Below are 14593 nucleotides of genomic sequence, written 5' to 3'. Positions count from 1 at the left end.
TCGTGATCAGCTAAGGTCAAGTAGATGCTGCCAATTGCTGTAGGGCTCGTTCATGTCGCAAGATCTTCATATGCATCTTGTAGCCATCTTGGAGACTTTAGAGCAACAATAAAAAGCCAATCTCCGTAGCTTGCACCAAGGGTGTATTTTTTGAAAACCCAAACTGACAATTCTGCATGAATAACCAATGGCCCCTGACATTAACACACAGTTATTCCAAACCAGAGGAAAAAGTCCGTGGCTTTCCCTTAGAAAAGTCCTAAAATGTTTTCAGAAGCTTCAACATGAGAATACTGCATCCTTTTAGGAAAAAAACCACCTCCACCTCTTTTCCGTTTTTACTCGAAAAGTTTAATTTTACAAAATACAATATTCCCCGCCCCCCTTTCAAAGAAGCATCCCTGCAAAATACACGAACGCGGCGTTCTGTTTCATAGATTCTATACAACTAAATAATCAGAGGTTTCCTATTTGCGGGAAAGAAATGATTTGTCGGCAGACACCTAAAAGCAAACCTCGGTTTCAAAACAATAAGGGATTTGAGGGGTGGGTGGGGAAAGACAGCCTTAAAACATTATAAAGCGAGTCATGAAATAGAATGATTGGTTCTACCTGAAAGTTGAAAAGTTTCTTTCAAGTAGCCCAAATTGTATATATATATTTTTAAACTTTCACCATCTGGTACAAAACTGCTTGCGTTTAGTTTTGAATGTGCCCAACCAAAAAAGCTTCATCAGAATTATTCTTTTGAAAATTATTCCATGTGCTGTTGTCGTAAGGCAAGTATGTATAAAGGTGCACACAGGGTTATTAAGAAAATGAGGTGTCTGAAATGCTTTTTCACAGATTTCTTTCTTTAAAAAAAAAAAAAGGATTATCAACAGGAGGCCCTAAATATGAACAATGTGAAGTCGAAGCAATCTGCCGTCTTACTAGCTAGATACAAACCATCCGTTGCCGCTCGTTTTCATGAAAATGAACAAGGTCCACTACTCTTTAACATGAGCTCTAGCTCTTCTGCTGCATTCGGGCCGCTTTGAATTTCGAAACCCTCTTCGTCGTTTCTTCTGACGCTTCTCCGCAGAGATTCTCCTCCGATTTCCGCTCCAAAATGGTCGGCAGCACAGGATGAGCAATGACTGGGTGTGGTATTGCGGAGGGCGACAAAGGTTCCTTCTCGACAACTGTCCCTGAGAAAGCCTGCAAGAAAAAAGAAGACGTCCCTGGAATAATAGAAACATAGAAGACTGGCGGCAGAAAAAGACCTCATGGCCCATCTAGTCTGCCCTTGTACTATTTTCCTGTGTTTTATCTTAGGATGGATCTATGTTTATCCCAGGCATGTTTAAATTCAGTGACTGTGGATTTACCAACCACGTCTGCTGGAAGTTTTTTCCAAGCATCTGCTACTCTTTCAGTAAAATATTTTCTCATGTTGCCTTTGACCAGCATACAAGTAAATAACAGGATTTACTTATATAAGAAATTTCTACATATACAATACCATACAGCAGAAGCCAGAAACAGAACTCAGAATCTAGAAACACAGAAGTAATATTAACAGAAACATAGAAAATTGATGGCAGAATAAAGACCTCATGGTCCATCTAGTCTGCCCTTATACTATTTCCTGTATTTTATTTTAGGATGGATATATGCTTATCATTTAAATTCAGTTACTGTGGATTTACCAACCACGTCTGCTGGAAGTTTGTTCCAAGGATCTACTACTCTTTCAGTAAAAGAATATTTTCTCATGTTGCTTCTGATCTTTCCCCCAACTAACCTCAGATTGGGCCCCTTGTTCTTGTGTTCACTTTCCTATTAAAAACACTTCCCTCCTGGACCTTATTTAACCCTTTAACATATTTAAATGTTTCAATCATGTCCCCCCTTTTCCTTCTGTCCTCCAGACTATACAGATTGAGTTCATTAAGTCTTTCCTGATTTTAAGTCTTTCCATTTTTGTAGCCCGTCTTTGAACCCGTTCAATTTTGTCAATATCTTTTTGTAGGTGAGGTCTCCAGAACTGAACACAGTATTCCAAATGTGGTCTCACTAGCACTCTATATAGCGGGATCATAATCTCCCTCTTCCTGCTTGTTATACCTCTAGCTATGCAGCCAAGCATCCTACTTTAGCATCAATGCTAAATTACCTTTCCTTCTCTTTTTCCTTTTTCTTTCTCAAAAGTCCCACATGAAGATCACACAAGCATTCACCATTTTATCTACGTTGGCTTCCGCTGGGCCCAATCCAAGATTGAAATTGGGAGGGTAAATGTTCCAAGAGTCAATATTTATTTGATTTTTATTATCCCAGCCTTCTTGTTTTTATAAACAACTCAAGGTGGAGAACATAATAATGGTCTTTCTTACTCCAGTTTTCCCCACAGCGACAATCTTGTGAGGAGAGTTGGGCTGAGGAAAAGTGACTGGGGCCTTCTCTTTACCTCATACATTCCTGACAGCGACAATCCTGTGAGGAGAGTTGGGCTGAGGAAAAGTGACTGGGGCCTTCTCTTTACCTCATACATTCCTGACAGCGACAATCCTGTGAGGAGAGTTGGGCTGAGGAAAAGTGACTGGGGCCTTCTCTTTACCTCATGCATTCCTGAGGGAAAGTGACTGGGGCCTTCTCTTTACCTCATACATTCCTGACAGCGACAATCCTGTGAGGAGAGTTGGTCTGAGGGAAAGTGACGGGGGCCTTCTCTTTACCTCATACATTCCTGACAAGGGAGGTGCTTTTCCAGAAAGGGGATTCTGCTCCCGCTTTTCTTCCTCCTCCTCTTCCAAGATGCCCTCACTGTTGTCGCTATGGGTCGTGTCCTCATAGCTGAAGCTTCTCAGAATTCCTCGTCTGTCGTCAAACTCAGCGGTGCTGCTCTCGCTGGTATCGCTGCAAACACTGTTCTCCCGGCTTCGAGACTTCAAAATTGATTTACGAGGGACATATTCTCCATTCACAACATCAACAAAGACTCTGCAAAGGACAAATGTTAGCTTTAATAAAGTATTTGGAAGAAGCGAGGAGAGAAAGCTTATGACAAATTCACCATAATTTCACTCCATCTTGGGGACAAATTAATTACATTATGGCTTTACCTGCTCTTCCTTTATCCTTTTGTAAAAAGATACTCAAGATTGGTGGATCCTACTAGGCCAGACACGGCCCAAGGACCGGATGCGGCCCGCCCACTGTCTTTGACCAGCCCGCAGAGGTCAGTCCAACTTTTCTAGATAAGAACCGGGTGTTCAAGATACAATATACAATATACAATATATAATTATATATATAATATATAATATAATATATAATTATAATTTATAATTACGGTATAATATAATTAATTCAGTTCTACCCAATAATATACAGTATTGGGTAGAACTGAGTTAATTATATTAGTCCGGCCCTCTAAAACCATCCCAATTTCTCATGTGGCCCTATGGCAAAATGAATTGCCCACCAAATGTTGCTCTGCCTCTCCCAACAAAACAAAATTCAGTGGTGAAAAAAAGTAAGCTTCCACATTTAGGCAAATAAAAACAAAAGCCCAGGTATAAAATAGGTGGCACCTCGCTCAATAGTACTATCTGTGAGAGGGATTGTGGGAGTCTTAGTGGATAATCACTTAAATATGAGCCAGCAGTGTGTCGCAGCTGCCTAAAAGGCCAACACAATCCTAGACTGCATTAACAAAGGGATAGAATCTGTCACGCTGAATATTGCCAGCCCCAGAGACATTTAGTAATGAAAGAGTTAACTGTGTGTGCTTTACTACGATCCTATTATGATGTAATATCCTGCCAAATCTAACATCACTTCCTTCTTCTTCATCCTAAAACTCCATTCTCTTTTTTCTATCCACCATCATGTAAGACGTATTTGTTGTGTTGTCCCTCGAGACATATTTTATTTTTACTTTTATAATAAAATAAATCTTGTTTTGAACAAATGACTAAAGGCTTCATCTATCGCCTCCACGGGGTTAATGTTCTAACGGACTTTAATCACTTGCAAACCGCGACAGAATCAAGATGACGTGAAGTGTTAATACTACTTTATAATAACTTGGTAAGGCCACACTTGGAATACTCCATCCAGCTTTGGTTACCAAAATGTGAAAAAGAGTGCAGAAAAGAGCAACTGGAGGCTAAAACATATGAAGAACGGTTGCAGGACCTGGGCATATCTAGTTTAATGGAAAGGACTAGGGGAGACATCATAGCAGTGTTCCAATATCTCAGGGGTGCCACAAAGAAGGGGGAATAAAACTATTCTCCAAAGCACCTGAGGGTAGAACAAGAAGCAATGGGTGAAAACTAATCAAGGAGAGAATTGCCCTAGAACTAAGTAGAAACCAGTGGAACAACTTGCCTCCAGAAGTTGTGGATGTTCCAAAACTGCAAGTTTTTAAGAAGAGATTGGACAACCACTTGTCTGAAATGCCTGAGCAGGAGGTTGGACTAGAAGACCTCCAAGGCCCCAAAATTTGGCAATAAACATAACCTCCGCAAAATTGAACCTCTTATTCAGGAATTAGCTTACTCAGCCTGAAGACTCCCTAACTTGATTTGGGTAGATATCAGCCCAAACTGAAGCTGTAAAAGTAAATGATTTGTTCTCTGCATGTAAATAAGTCGACATTTTTATGCTTTAAACTTGACAATTTACACTCTGTGCTTCATAGTTCAACTCTAGTCATTCTCCTCCCACATTTCTGAGTTGAACAATAGTTGCTGGTTTGGGAATGACCCTGGACAACCAGTCATGTTTATGTAAGGCATCTGTAGCTTGGATTCTTGCTGGACATCATCTCACCAGATTAAGCCCTTTACAGATGCTAAGACAGACATGAATGTGAGAATGGAACATGAAACCTGACCGATTCCATGTTACATTTCAAACTAGCTTTCTGGCCCCATAAAGATTATGCTTCAACTATGTTAATTCACCAAATTGAGAAACGATTCTTTAAAAAGCTGCAGGTAATATTACGAACACAGATTCCTAACTTGAAAATTGAGTAATCATCCCGAGGACCCCTCAACCTCTGTATGATTTTTAACATGTTTAACATTCTAATATTTTGGCTTTACGTATCAAACAGGCAGTGGCTCACTTAAGAACAGAAGAAGAGCCCTGCTGAATCAGGCCAAAGCCCACCAAGTCCAGCATTCTGTGTCACACAGTGGTCCACCAATTGTCCTTGGGGATCTTGAGCAGAAAGAGAAGGCAAGACCCTCCCTTTCCCTTGACACCCAACAAATGGTACCCAAGGGAATCCTGCCTGCCTCAACCAACATAGAGGCGGCACTTGGACATCCGTTTCAATAACCACCAATGCACTTGGCATCCATGAATCTGTCTAATCCTGCCTTGGAGCTATCAAAACTGACAGCTGTCACTTCTCTTACTAATCTGCATTTTAAAATATTAAAGTGATATATCTGTTAAATGTCCCACCTATACTGCCACACATGGGGGATTTGAGACATCTTTCCCCCAGGCTTATTATAATTTATGTTTAGTATGTATGTGCTGTTTGGTTTTTAATTATGATAGGGTTTTTAGTTTTTTAATATTAGATTTGTGCCAGTATAATATTGTTTTTATCGTTGTTGTGAGCCGCCCAGAGTCTTCGGAGAGGGGCGGCATACAAATCTAATAAATTATTATTATTATTATTATTATTATTATTATTATTATTATTATTAAAAAACTAAAATGATGTTAAAGGTGCAGGAAGACACTACTAGGAGTGTATTCTACTTACCTTCCTCACACTTGTTAAATGACTTGTGTGGTCATTAAGCAAAACCTGCTTTCCCCACTGACTTTGCTGGACAGAAGTCAGTTGAGAAGTTAGAAATGACCATTACGTGATCCTGGGATGCCAGTTGCCAAGCATCCACATTTTGATCCCATGACTGTGGGGGAATGTGAGGATGCTATGATGGTCATAAAGTGCAAGGACCAGTTGTCACATTTCTTTTTTTTTCCCAGTCTGAAGTTTATAACTTCGAACAGTCACTAAACAAATAACTCCTGTGGACATATTATTTCAACTCAGTTAAGACTAGTTGCAAATGCATACACATACACCCTTTGCAGGACGTTAACGTTCACAATGTTCATACCGATAAATATCTGCTGGCGTTTTAATAGTTGGCAGCTCTGTCGTCCCGTGCCCATTTCCATTGCTGTTCTTCCGTTTCCGTTTCGCTTCTTCTTTCTTTTCACTGAATTTTAAAGTAGTATTTTTCCCCGTGTTTATCCGTACCTGATGTCAAAACATACAGAAGTTGTGAGCATTCAGGAAGAGAACAGCACAAAGGCAAAATCTTAATTCTTCTGCCAGGCAAAGAAAATAAATCAAAAGGACAATAATATCAAAAATTGCTTGGTTCGTACCATGAGCTAAGCCAATGTTGGAATAAATGTACTTGCACAAAGGGTTGTGTTCAGGTGACACACTTAGGTCATGCCAACCACGCCATATCATATTTTCAAAATTTGGTCCAAATTCCATAATTTTTATTAGTTTTTTTTTAAGAAGTCACAGTTTAAATTATCGAAAGCTTTTTCGGCATCCAAAAATAGCATGGCAAATTCTTTGTTACTATGGGTTTCGTAGTATTCTAACATATTCAAGGTTATTCTAGTATTATATCTTATTTGTCTGTTGGACAGGAAACCATTCTGGTCTGGATGTATTGTTTTGTTTAATATCTTTTTCAGCCTCTCTGTTATGATTGTCATGTATAGTTTGTAATCTACGTTCAGCAAGGATATTGGTCTATAATTTTTAATCTGATCTGCCTCTGTGCCTTCTTTATGTATCAATGTTATATTGGCTTCTTGCCATGATAGAGGATATGCAGCTTCCTTTAACATATTGTTATAAATTTCTAGTAATAAATCTCCTATTATATGTAATGCTGCTTTGTAAAATTCAATTGTAGTTGTCTTAGAGAAACAAGTCAGCACTAGGAGGTAAGATCTGAGGCCAATTTATTCTCTTAATTAATGATGGACACAATTTGTCCAGGATCATGTATAATACTAAACTACAATGAGTTGAAAATGGAAAGAAAAGTTGATTATGTTCTCCTTGTAAACATGTCAAAGAAAAATAAAAGTTCTTGAATCCAACTCTTATGCACAGTGTGTCACATTAAACCACAATCCAGTATTATATTTGCAACCAATATTGCAAGTATATTTGATTTATAGGATGGTGTGAATCTAACTAATTATGGCCAGGTCAGTAAACTACAGTTCTTTTAAAAAATGGCTTAGTTCAGGAGTTCTCAAAGTTTGCAAAACCACCACCCGCTAAAAAGATAAATGAATTTCTGTGAACTTCCTCATGAATAAAACTAATGAGTTCACTGGGGTTAGAGCTGGGCAAGAAATAAATACATCACTTACTAAAAGATATGCAACTTCTATCATATTTTTCTGACAGGCTTACTTGTCTCCCCACTACAGATAGATTGGCCAAGTTTAGTTTTTCTCTTATCACTCAATAAAAACTTCCCCTTTTGGAAAGGCTAAAACTGAAAACAACTGATAAAGCTTGGCTAACATATACATTCATATAGTTGTTGTTGGTGTTATTATTATTATTTATTAGATTTGTATGCCGCTCCTCTCTGCAGACTCGGGGCGGCTCACAGCAGTAATAAAGCAATATATAGTTACAAATCTAATATTAAAAGTCTAAAAACCATTATTTAAAAAGCATACACACAAACATACCATACATAAAACTACATAGGCAAGGGCAGATATTCTGAGTTACTCTGATGTGGACATATTACTACACACCACACTAGCAATCGTCAGCCAGGAGGACAGCATCAAATGATCACAAGATTCCATTATAATTTCCCCAAAATTGAGAGTATAACTCCAGATATACTAGAGGAGCAATTTCAAGAGTTCTCAATTTTCACGGTCAAAGGTTTGGAATTCTTGGAGTTCTGAAGGACACTGAGCTAGAGGAGGCTGCTTGACCTCTTCTTGATAATGGAAACCCTTTTAGGTTCAATATGTTGGACCTGGAGTTCCAAGAATTTGTCACTGAGGTCCAGGTCCAACACATCTGAAGGAGACCGAGCTAGGGGAGGCTCCTTCATAACACATCTTCTTGATAATGCAAACCCTTTTAGGGCTTCCAAGAATTTGATGATGCAAACTAAGAATTCTTGAAGGTCCAAGGTTCAACACATCTGGAAGACCCTGTTAGGGAAGACTGCTTCATGACAATACAAACCCTTTTAGGTTCCACAGTGTGGGAGAAATATATTGTCGGCACAGCATTCTCTTCTTCATCGTCGCTGCTGTAATGGTCGGGGCCATTAGCCTGGCTTCCGAATGGTTCAAAGTCGCTTAGGTCCTTCTGAAAGTTGCCCTGAGTTTTAGGTTTTTCTTCCTTCTGAAGAACACCTGGGTTTAACTTTTTGTCTTCTCTCTCTTCTTCAGGGGAAGAGGCACCTTCTGCCTTTACATTGCTAGTCTCAGAAGTCCTGGAGAAAGAATGAGCAGGGAGGGGGAAAGAAATGAAAGTTTGATTTTAAGTCCCAAGATAAAATAGGTGAGCTGTATGTGTTGCTTTGTTTTGAGTCTGTGGGGGTTGTTTGTTTTGGTCAAATCATAATTAAATCAGACTAATGATTTCAAATTCTTTAGAGTCCTCTACCACCATAAGAAAGGTCCTATATTGCTAAATCAGACCAGTATTTTAATTAATTGGATTGTTGTGACTGTTTTTACTTGTTGTGAGCCGCCCCGAGTCTTCGGAGAGGGGCGGCATACAAGTCCAACTAATAAATAAATAAATAAATAAATAAAGTATATACAATCATTTCCTTCTATGGGAAGACTGGGCCTTCTCCTCCCACCATTCATTATAAGCTGAAATGCCAAAGACTTCTAAATTGGCAGGATACTTATAAGCATCATAACCAACCATTGCTGCCTTCCTTCTTTCTCCCAAGACGGTCATTCATGAGATATTATGGGTGACCTGGCCTGTCATAGAGGCTTCCCCACATTTTTAAGATAACCACGTTCCTCCCCTTGCAGAACTACAAATCCCAAAGCTCCCTAGGAAGAATGAAGTGGAGAATAATGCACTTAAGTGTTGATTGCGTCATTCCTTGATACAGGGTTCAAATTGCCCTAAGAAGTAGTGGGGAAAATGTGTATTTACTCATGTACTATGGCTGCAGTATTATTATTTTTCTATATTTCTTCTTCACTCTCTCCCCCCAATTACTGGTATTATAATGTTGATGATGATGATGATTATCATTACACTGTTGCTTTCAATGTATACCAAGAGCTTCAGCACTGGAGACAAATTCTTTGTATGTCCAATCACACTTGGCTAATTAAAAAATTCCTATTCTATTCCTATTCTATTCTATTCCATTCCACTCCAGCCCACTCTCCACTCCACTCCACTCCATTCCATTTCTTCTACTCTACTTTATTCTACTCTACTCTACTCTACCCTACCCTACCCTACCCTACCCTACCCTACCCTATTCAGTTAAAGCACATTATTTCTTTCTCCATTCTTATTAGGATCTAAGGCAGTGATAGTGAACCTGTTTTTCCTTAGGTGCCAAAAGCGCATATGCATGTGCTATCGCATATGCACGAGTGCCCACGCCCATAATTCAATGCATGGGGGTGGCAAAAATGGCCTCCCCAAACCCCCCAGAGACTCTCCGGAAGCCAAAAATGCCCTCCCAGAGTCTCCGGGCGAGTCAAAAATCAGCTGGCCGGCACACACACGCACATTGGAGCTGAGCTAGGGCAACGGCTCACAGCCAGCAGATATGGCTCCGCGTGCCACCTTGGGCACCCTTGCCCTAGGTTCGCCGTCACTGATCTAAGGATTCATACTTGCTTTAGTGTAGTGCTTCTCAATTAGTTCCTGCTATGCCTCCCCCAGGAAGAAGTTAACATATTGCACTCCCTCCAACTCTCCGCTGCAACTGTAAATAATACCCAAATTACATCCCACTGTGAGACACACGCCCTATCTGACATTTGTACCAGTACCTCCATCGCAGTCCTCGGCATTGTGTCCAGAGCAGCCCGTTTTAAAGAAAAAACATCTCATCCCAAACTCGTGAGACGTCTTCTTTCAGAATGGGTTGCCCTGGACCCAACGCCGAGGAATTTGATGGAGATACTAGTACAAATATCAGGTAGAACGTGCATCCTCCTCCCAGAGGCAAAAATAAGCCCATTCCCTGGGATCATGCACCCCTCCTGTCATCACTCCGCACATACCCCCCCCCCCCGGTGTGTGTGTGCACCCCAGTACAGTGATACCTTGTCTTACAAACTTAATTGGTTCCGGGATGAGGTTCTTAAGGTGAAAAGTTTGTAAGACGAAACAATGTTTCCCATAGGAATAAATGGAAAAGCGATTAATGCGTGCAAGCCCAAAACTCACCCCTTTTGCCAGCCGAAGCGCCCGTTTTTGCACTGCTGGGATTCCCCCGAGGCTCCCCTCCATGGGAAACCTCACCTCCGGACTTCTGTGTTTTTGCAATCCTGCAGGAGAATCCAAGCAGGGGAATCCCAGCATCGCAAAAACGAGTGATTCGCTAGCAACAGAAGTCCAGAGGTGGGGTTTCCCAGCGAAGGGAGCATCAGTGAAATTGCAGCATCGCAAAAACACCGAAGTCCTTGAAACCCCACCTCCAGACCTCTGTGTTTTTGCGATGCTGCAATTTCACTGAGGCTCCCCTCGCTGGGAAATCCCACCTCCGGACTTCCCTTGCCAGCGAAGCGCCCGTTTTTGTGCTGCTGGGATTCCCCTGCAGCACCACAAAAACACGGAAGTCCAGAGGTGAGATTTCCAATGGAGGGGAGCCTCAGGGGAATCCCAGCAGCGCAATAAATGAGTGCTTCGCTGGCAATGGAAGTCCGGAGGCAGGGCATCCCAGCGGCGGCGGTGGGTTTGTAAGGTGAAAATAGTTTGTAAGAAGAGGCAAAAAAAATGTTAAACCCCGGGTTTGTATCTCGAATAGTTTGTATGACGAGGCGTTTGTAAGATGAGGTATCACTGTATTTGAGAAGCACTGCTTTAGTGCAAAGAGAAAACCCATTCACCCATTCGCTTTCTTCTAAATATTCTGTCCTCTTCTGGAAACTCCAACAATCCATGCTTAAAGTACCTGCTGAGTTCACCGAAGATTTGCTCTTGTCTTTCCAGTTCATCAAGTCGGGCCCAAAGGTCCTCTTCTGAGTGCAAGCCCCCGTTGGGCTTTTTATCTGTTCCGCTCTCGTCAACATCCCCCTCAAAAGCAGAGATTCTTGGCTTTGAATGAGGTCTGTGAGCAGTTCTGTGCTTTCCTGAAGAATTAAATAAGTGTTTTGTTGTGATGTTTGCTTTGGTAAACATAATTACCAGATAATTCAAAGGTTTTATTAAAGCTTTCGTGTAGTTCTGCTAGTAAACCGGAGATGCGATAGCAAACAAATAAGAGGTTGCTGTTATCCAAATAGGAAACCTTGTATGATTTTCAAAGAACAGTAACTTGAAACAATGAGAAGGGGATCCAGTGCCGTCCATTATTCATCACAAGATGCTGCCTTCCAGAGAGCTAGTTTGGTCTAGACCTGGGTGTCAGGACCCCTTTGGGGGTCAAACAATTGTTTCACAGGGGTCGCCTAAGACCATGGGAAAAGACAAATTTCCAGTGGTGTTAGGAACTAAAACTTCTATTCTGGCACCTTGGAACATATTTTTACAATCCAACCAATCAGGCATTGACACGGGGGGTGTCCCTCTGACTTTTCTGCCAATCAGAGTAAAGCTCTGTTGGGAGAATTGGTGCTAGACTTATGGTTGGGGGTCACCACAACAGGAGGAACTGTATTAAGGGGTCGCAGCATTAAAATGTTGAGAACCACTGGTCTAGAGGTTAAGTCCTCGGAGTGGGGCGGCATACAAATCCAATAAATAAATAAATTATCACAAATTATAATTCTTTTTCTGTATTGTAATTTGACTTCTTGAATAAGAGGGGTATCTGCAACCCCACTTTATGTTAAGTGTGTGTTTGTATGTTTGTCAATTTTAAGAAAAATTAATAAAAGTTTATTTAAATAAATAAATTATCAGATTAGAAACCAGGAGACAGTGAGTTCTAGTCCTGCTTTAGGCATGAAAGCTGGTTGGGTAACTTTGAGCCAATCAACAGGAGACTCTGAGTTCTAGTCCTGCCTTAGACATGAAAGTTGGTTGGGTGACTTTGAGCCAATCACCAGGAGACTCCGAGTTCTAGTCCCGCCTGAGGCATGAAAGCCGGTTGGGTGACTGAGCCAATCACCAGGAGACAGTGAGTTCTAATTGCCTTAAGCATAAAACCCGTCTGGTGACCTTGACCTCTCTCAGCCCAACCCACCTCCAAGGGTTTTTATTGTGAGGAGATAGGAGGAGGAAGGAGTATTGTGTGCGTTTGCCACCTTCAGTTATTTGTAAAAATAATAAGGGCAGGAATGAATGAATGAATAAATAAATAAATAGATAGATAGCCCATTTAATACAAGATTTAGCAACGTTTTCCAATTTCAGGTAGAGGGTTTTTATAGACCATCAAGATGGTGGGGATTGAACATAATTCTCTTTAAATAGATTTCATAGATAGTACCCTAAAAACATGACCTAAAGTGTTCCCTTTTTTAAGAAGCCATCTAGGTCTCCTGCAATATCTCCTATCAGTAATATTTGTTTAGCAACTGCCGTATTTAGTAACTCTAGTAGTTACAACAGTGATGAAGAAGTAACTTTGCGAGGCAATCCTCGCATTCAGGACCTTTGCAGGTCTGTAAAAGCGAAGAAAAGCTGGAGTAAAATAATAAGCACAGTCACAAGTTTTGCTCAATGATGAAGTGGCCAGTTCCAACTGCAGTCGCTAATCAAGGACTTTTACCTCTTGGAAATTTTAAACACCTCTAACTTAACACATTTTGCAAGAAAGCTCAGCGACCTTTCAGAATATTTTTAAAAAAAACCTCATAAAAAGTTTTATTTATTTAGGATGGGCTATATATGGTCACTGGCTAACGGTGCGAATATGCAAATACATGAATATACGTTCTGGTTTTTGTGAACCTCGGCAGGAATCTAACCAAACACATTATAGGTCACTACTTTAAAGTGGCAATAGATTACTTTCAGCATTATACCGAACATAAAAGGAACAGAAGCATTTCCACAAGCGAACTGGTGTTGCAAAACTAGGATAGAGAAACAACAAACACTCACTCACCTTTCATTTCAACCTCGCGGCTTTCTGCAATTTCTCTGATATCAACCATGTCACCCGCTGCCTGATAGGAAAAAATAAATAAGTTAGTCTATTGTACAAGATGACCATTTAATAATTTATTTATTTATTTATTGGATTTGTATGCCGCCCCTCTCCGTAGACTCGGGGCGACTAACAACAGTAATTAAAAACATCATATAAATCCAATACTAAAACAACTAAAAAACCCTTATTGTAAAATCAAACATCCCTACAAACAAACATAGAAACATAGAAGACTGACGGCAGAAAAAGACCTCATGGTCCATCTACTCTGCCCTTATACTATTTCCTGTGTTTTATCTTAGGATGGATATATGTTTATCCCAGGCATGTTTAAATTCAGTTACTGTGGATTTACCAACCACGTCTGCTGGAAGTTTGTTCCAAGGATCTACTACTCTTTCAGTGAAATAATATTTTCTCATGTTGCTTTTGATCTTTCCCCCAACTAACTTCAGATTGTGTCTCCTTGTTCTTGTGTTCATTTTCCTATTAAAAACACTTCCCTCCTGAACCTTATTTAACCCTTTAACATATTTAAATGTTTCGATCATGTCCCCCCTTTTCCTTCTGTCCTCCAGACTATACAGATTGAGTTCATTAAGTCTTTCCTGATACATTTTATGCTTAAGACCTTCCACCATTCTTGTAGCCCGTCTTTGGACCTTTTCAATTTTATCAATATCTTTTTGTAGGTGAGGTGAGAACTGAACACAGTATTCCAAATGTGGTCTCACCAGCGCTCTATATAAGGGGGTCACAATCTCCCTCTTCCTGCTTGTTATACCTCTAGCTATGCAGCCAAGCATCCTACTTGCTTTCCCTACTGCCCGACCACACTGCTCACCCATTTTGAGGCTGTCAGAAATCACTACCCCTAAATCCTTCTCTTCTGAAGTTTTTGCTAACACAGAACTGACAATGCAATACTCAGATTGAGGATTCCTTTTCCCCAAGTGCATTATTTTACATTTGGAAACATTAAACAAACATAACATGCAGGGGGAAAGAATATCTCAGTCCCCCCATGCCTGACGGCAGAGGTGTGTTTTAAGGAGCTTACGAAAGGCAAGGAGGGTGGGGGCAATTCTAATCTCCGGGGGGAGTTGGTTCCAGAGGGCTGGGGCCACCACAGAGAAGGCTTTCCCCCTTGTCGTGTGGGCAGTTATTTCCAGCCAATATCAGAAGTTCAGGGGCTCTTCCAAACTGGTTCAGACATCGGGCACACAAATTGAAGGAAA

The 14593-nt window shown here is 40.6% G+C and overlaps 1 protein-coding gene across 3 annotated transcripts in view; it reads right to left on the bottom strand.

Moving 5' to 3' along the window:
* Window positions 1-328: 328 nt before the first annotated feature.
* The window catches only part of URI1 (URI1 prefoldin like chaperone), a 60412-nt gene continuing 46147 nt past the window's right edge, over window positions 329-14593 (bottom strand). For all 3 annotated transcript variants that reach the window (XM_070760281.1, XM_070760282.1, XM_070760284.1), the window contains 6 exons: window positions 13311-13371; window positions 11211-11388; window positions 8285-8537; window positions 6144-6286; window positions 2721-2985; window positions 329-1200 (listed from right to left, as the gene is read on the bottom strand). In XM_070760281.1, the coding sequence (XP_070616382.1) occupies window positions 1009-1200; window positions 2721-2985; window positions 6144-6286; window positions 8285-8537; window positions 11211-11388; window positions 13311-13371 (1092 nt within the window). In that variant the 3' untranslated portion in view covers window positions 329-1008. The remainder of the gene's footprint in view (window positions 1201-2720; window positions 2986-6143; window positions 6287-8284; window positions 8538-11210; window positions 11389-13310; window positions 13372-14593) is intronic.

This window comes from Erythrolamprus reginae, chromosome 9, assembly GCF_031021105.1.
Source record: "Erythrolamprus reginae isolate rEryReg1 chromosome 9, rEryReg1.hap1, whole genome shotgun sequence".
In the NCBI taxonomy this organism is placed as follows: Eukaryota; Metazoa; Chordata; class Lepidosauria; order Squamata; family Dipsadidae; genus Erythrolamprus; species Erythrolamprus reginae.
This window is presented reverse-complemented; position numbering and strand designations above follow the sequence as displayed.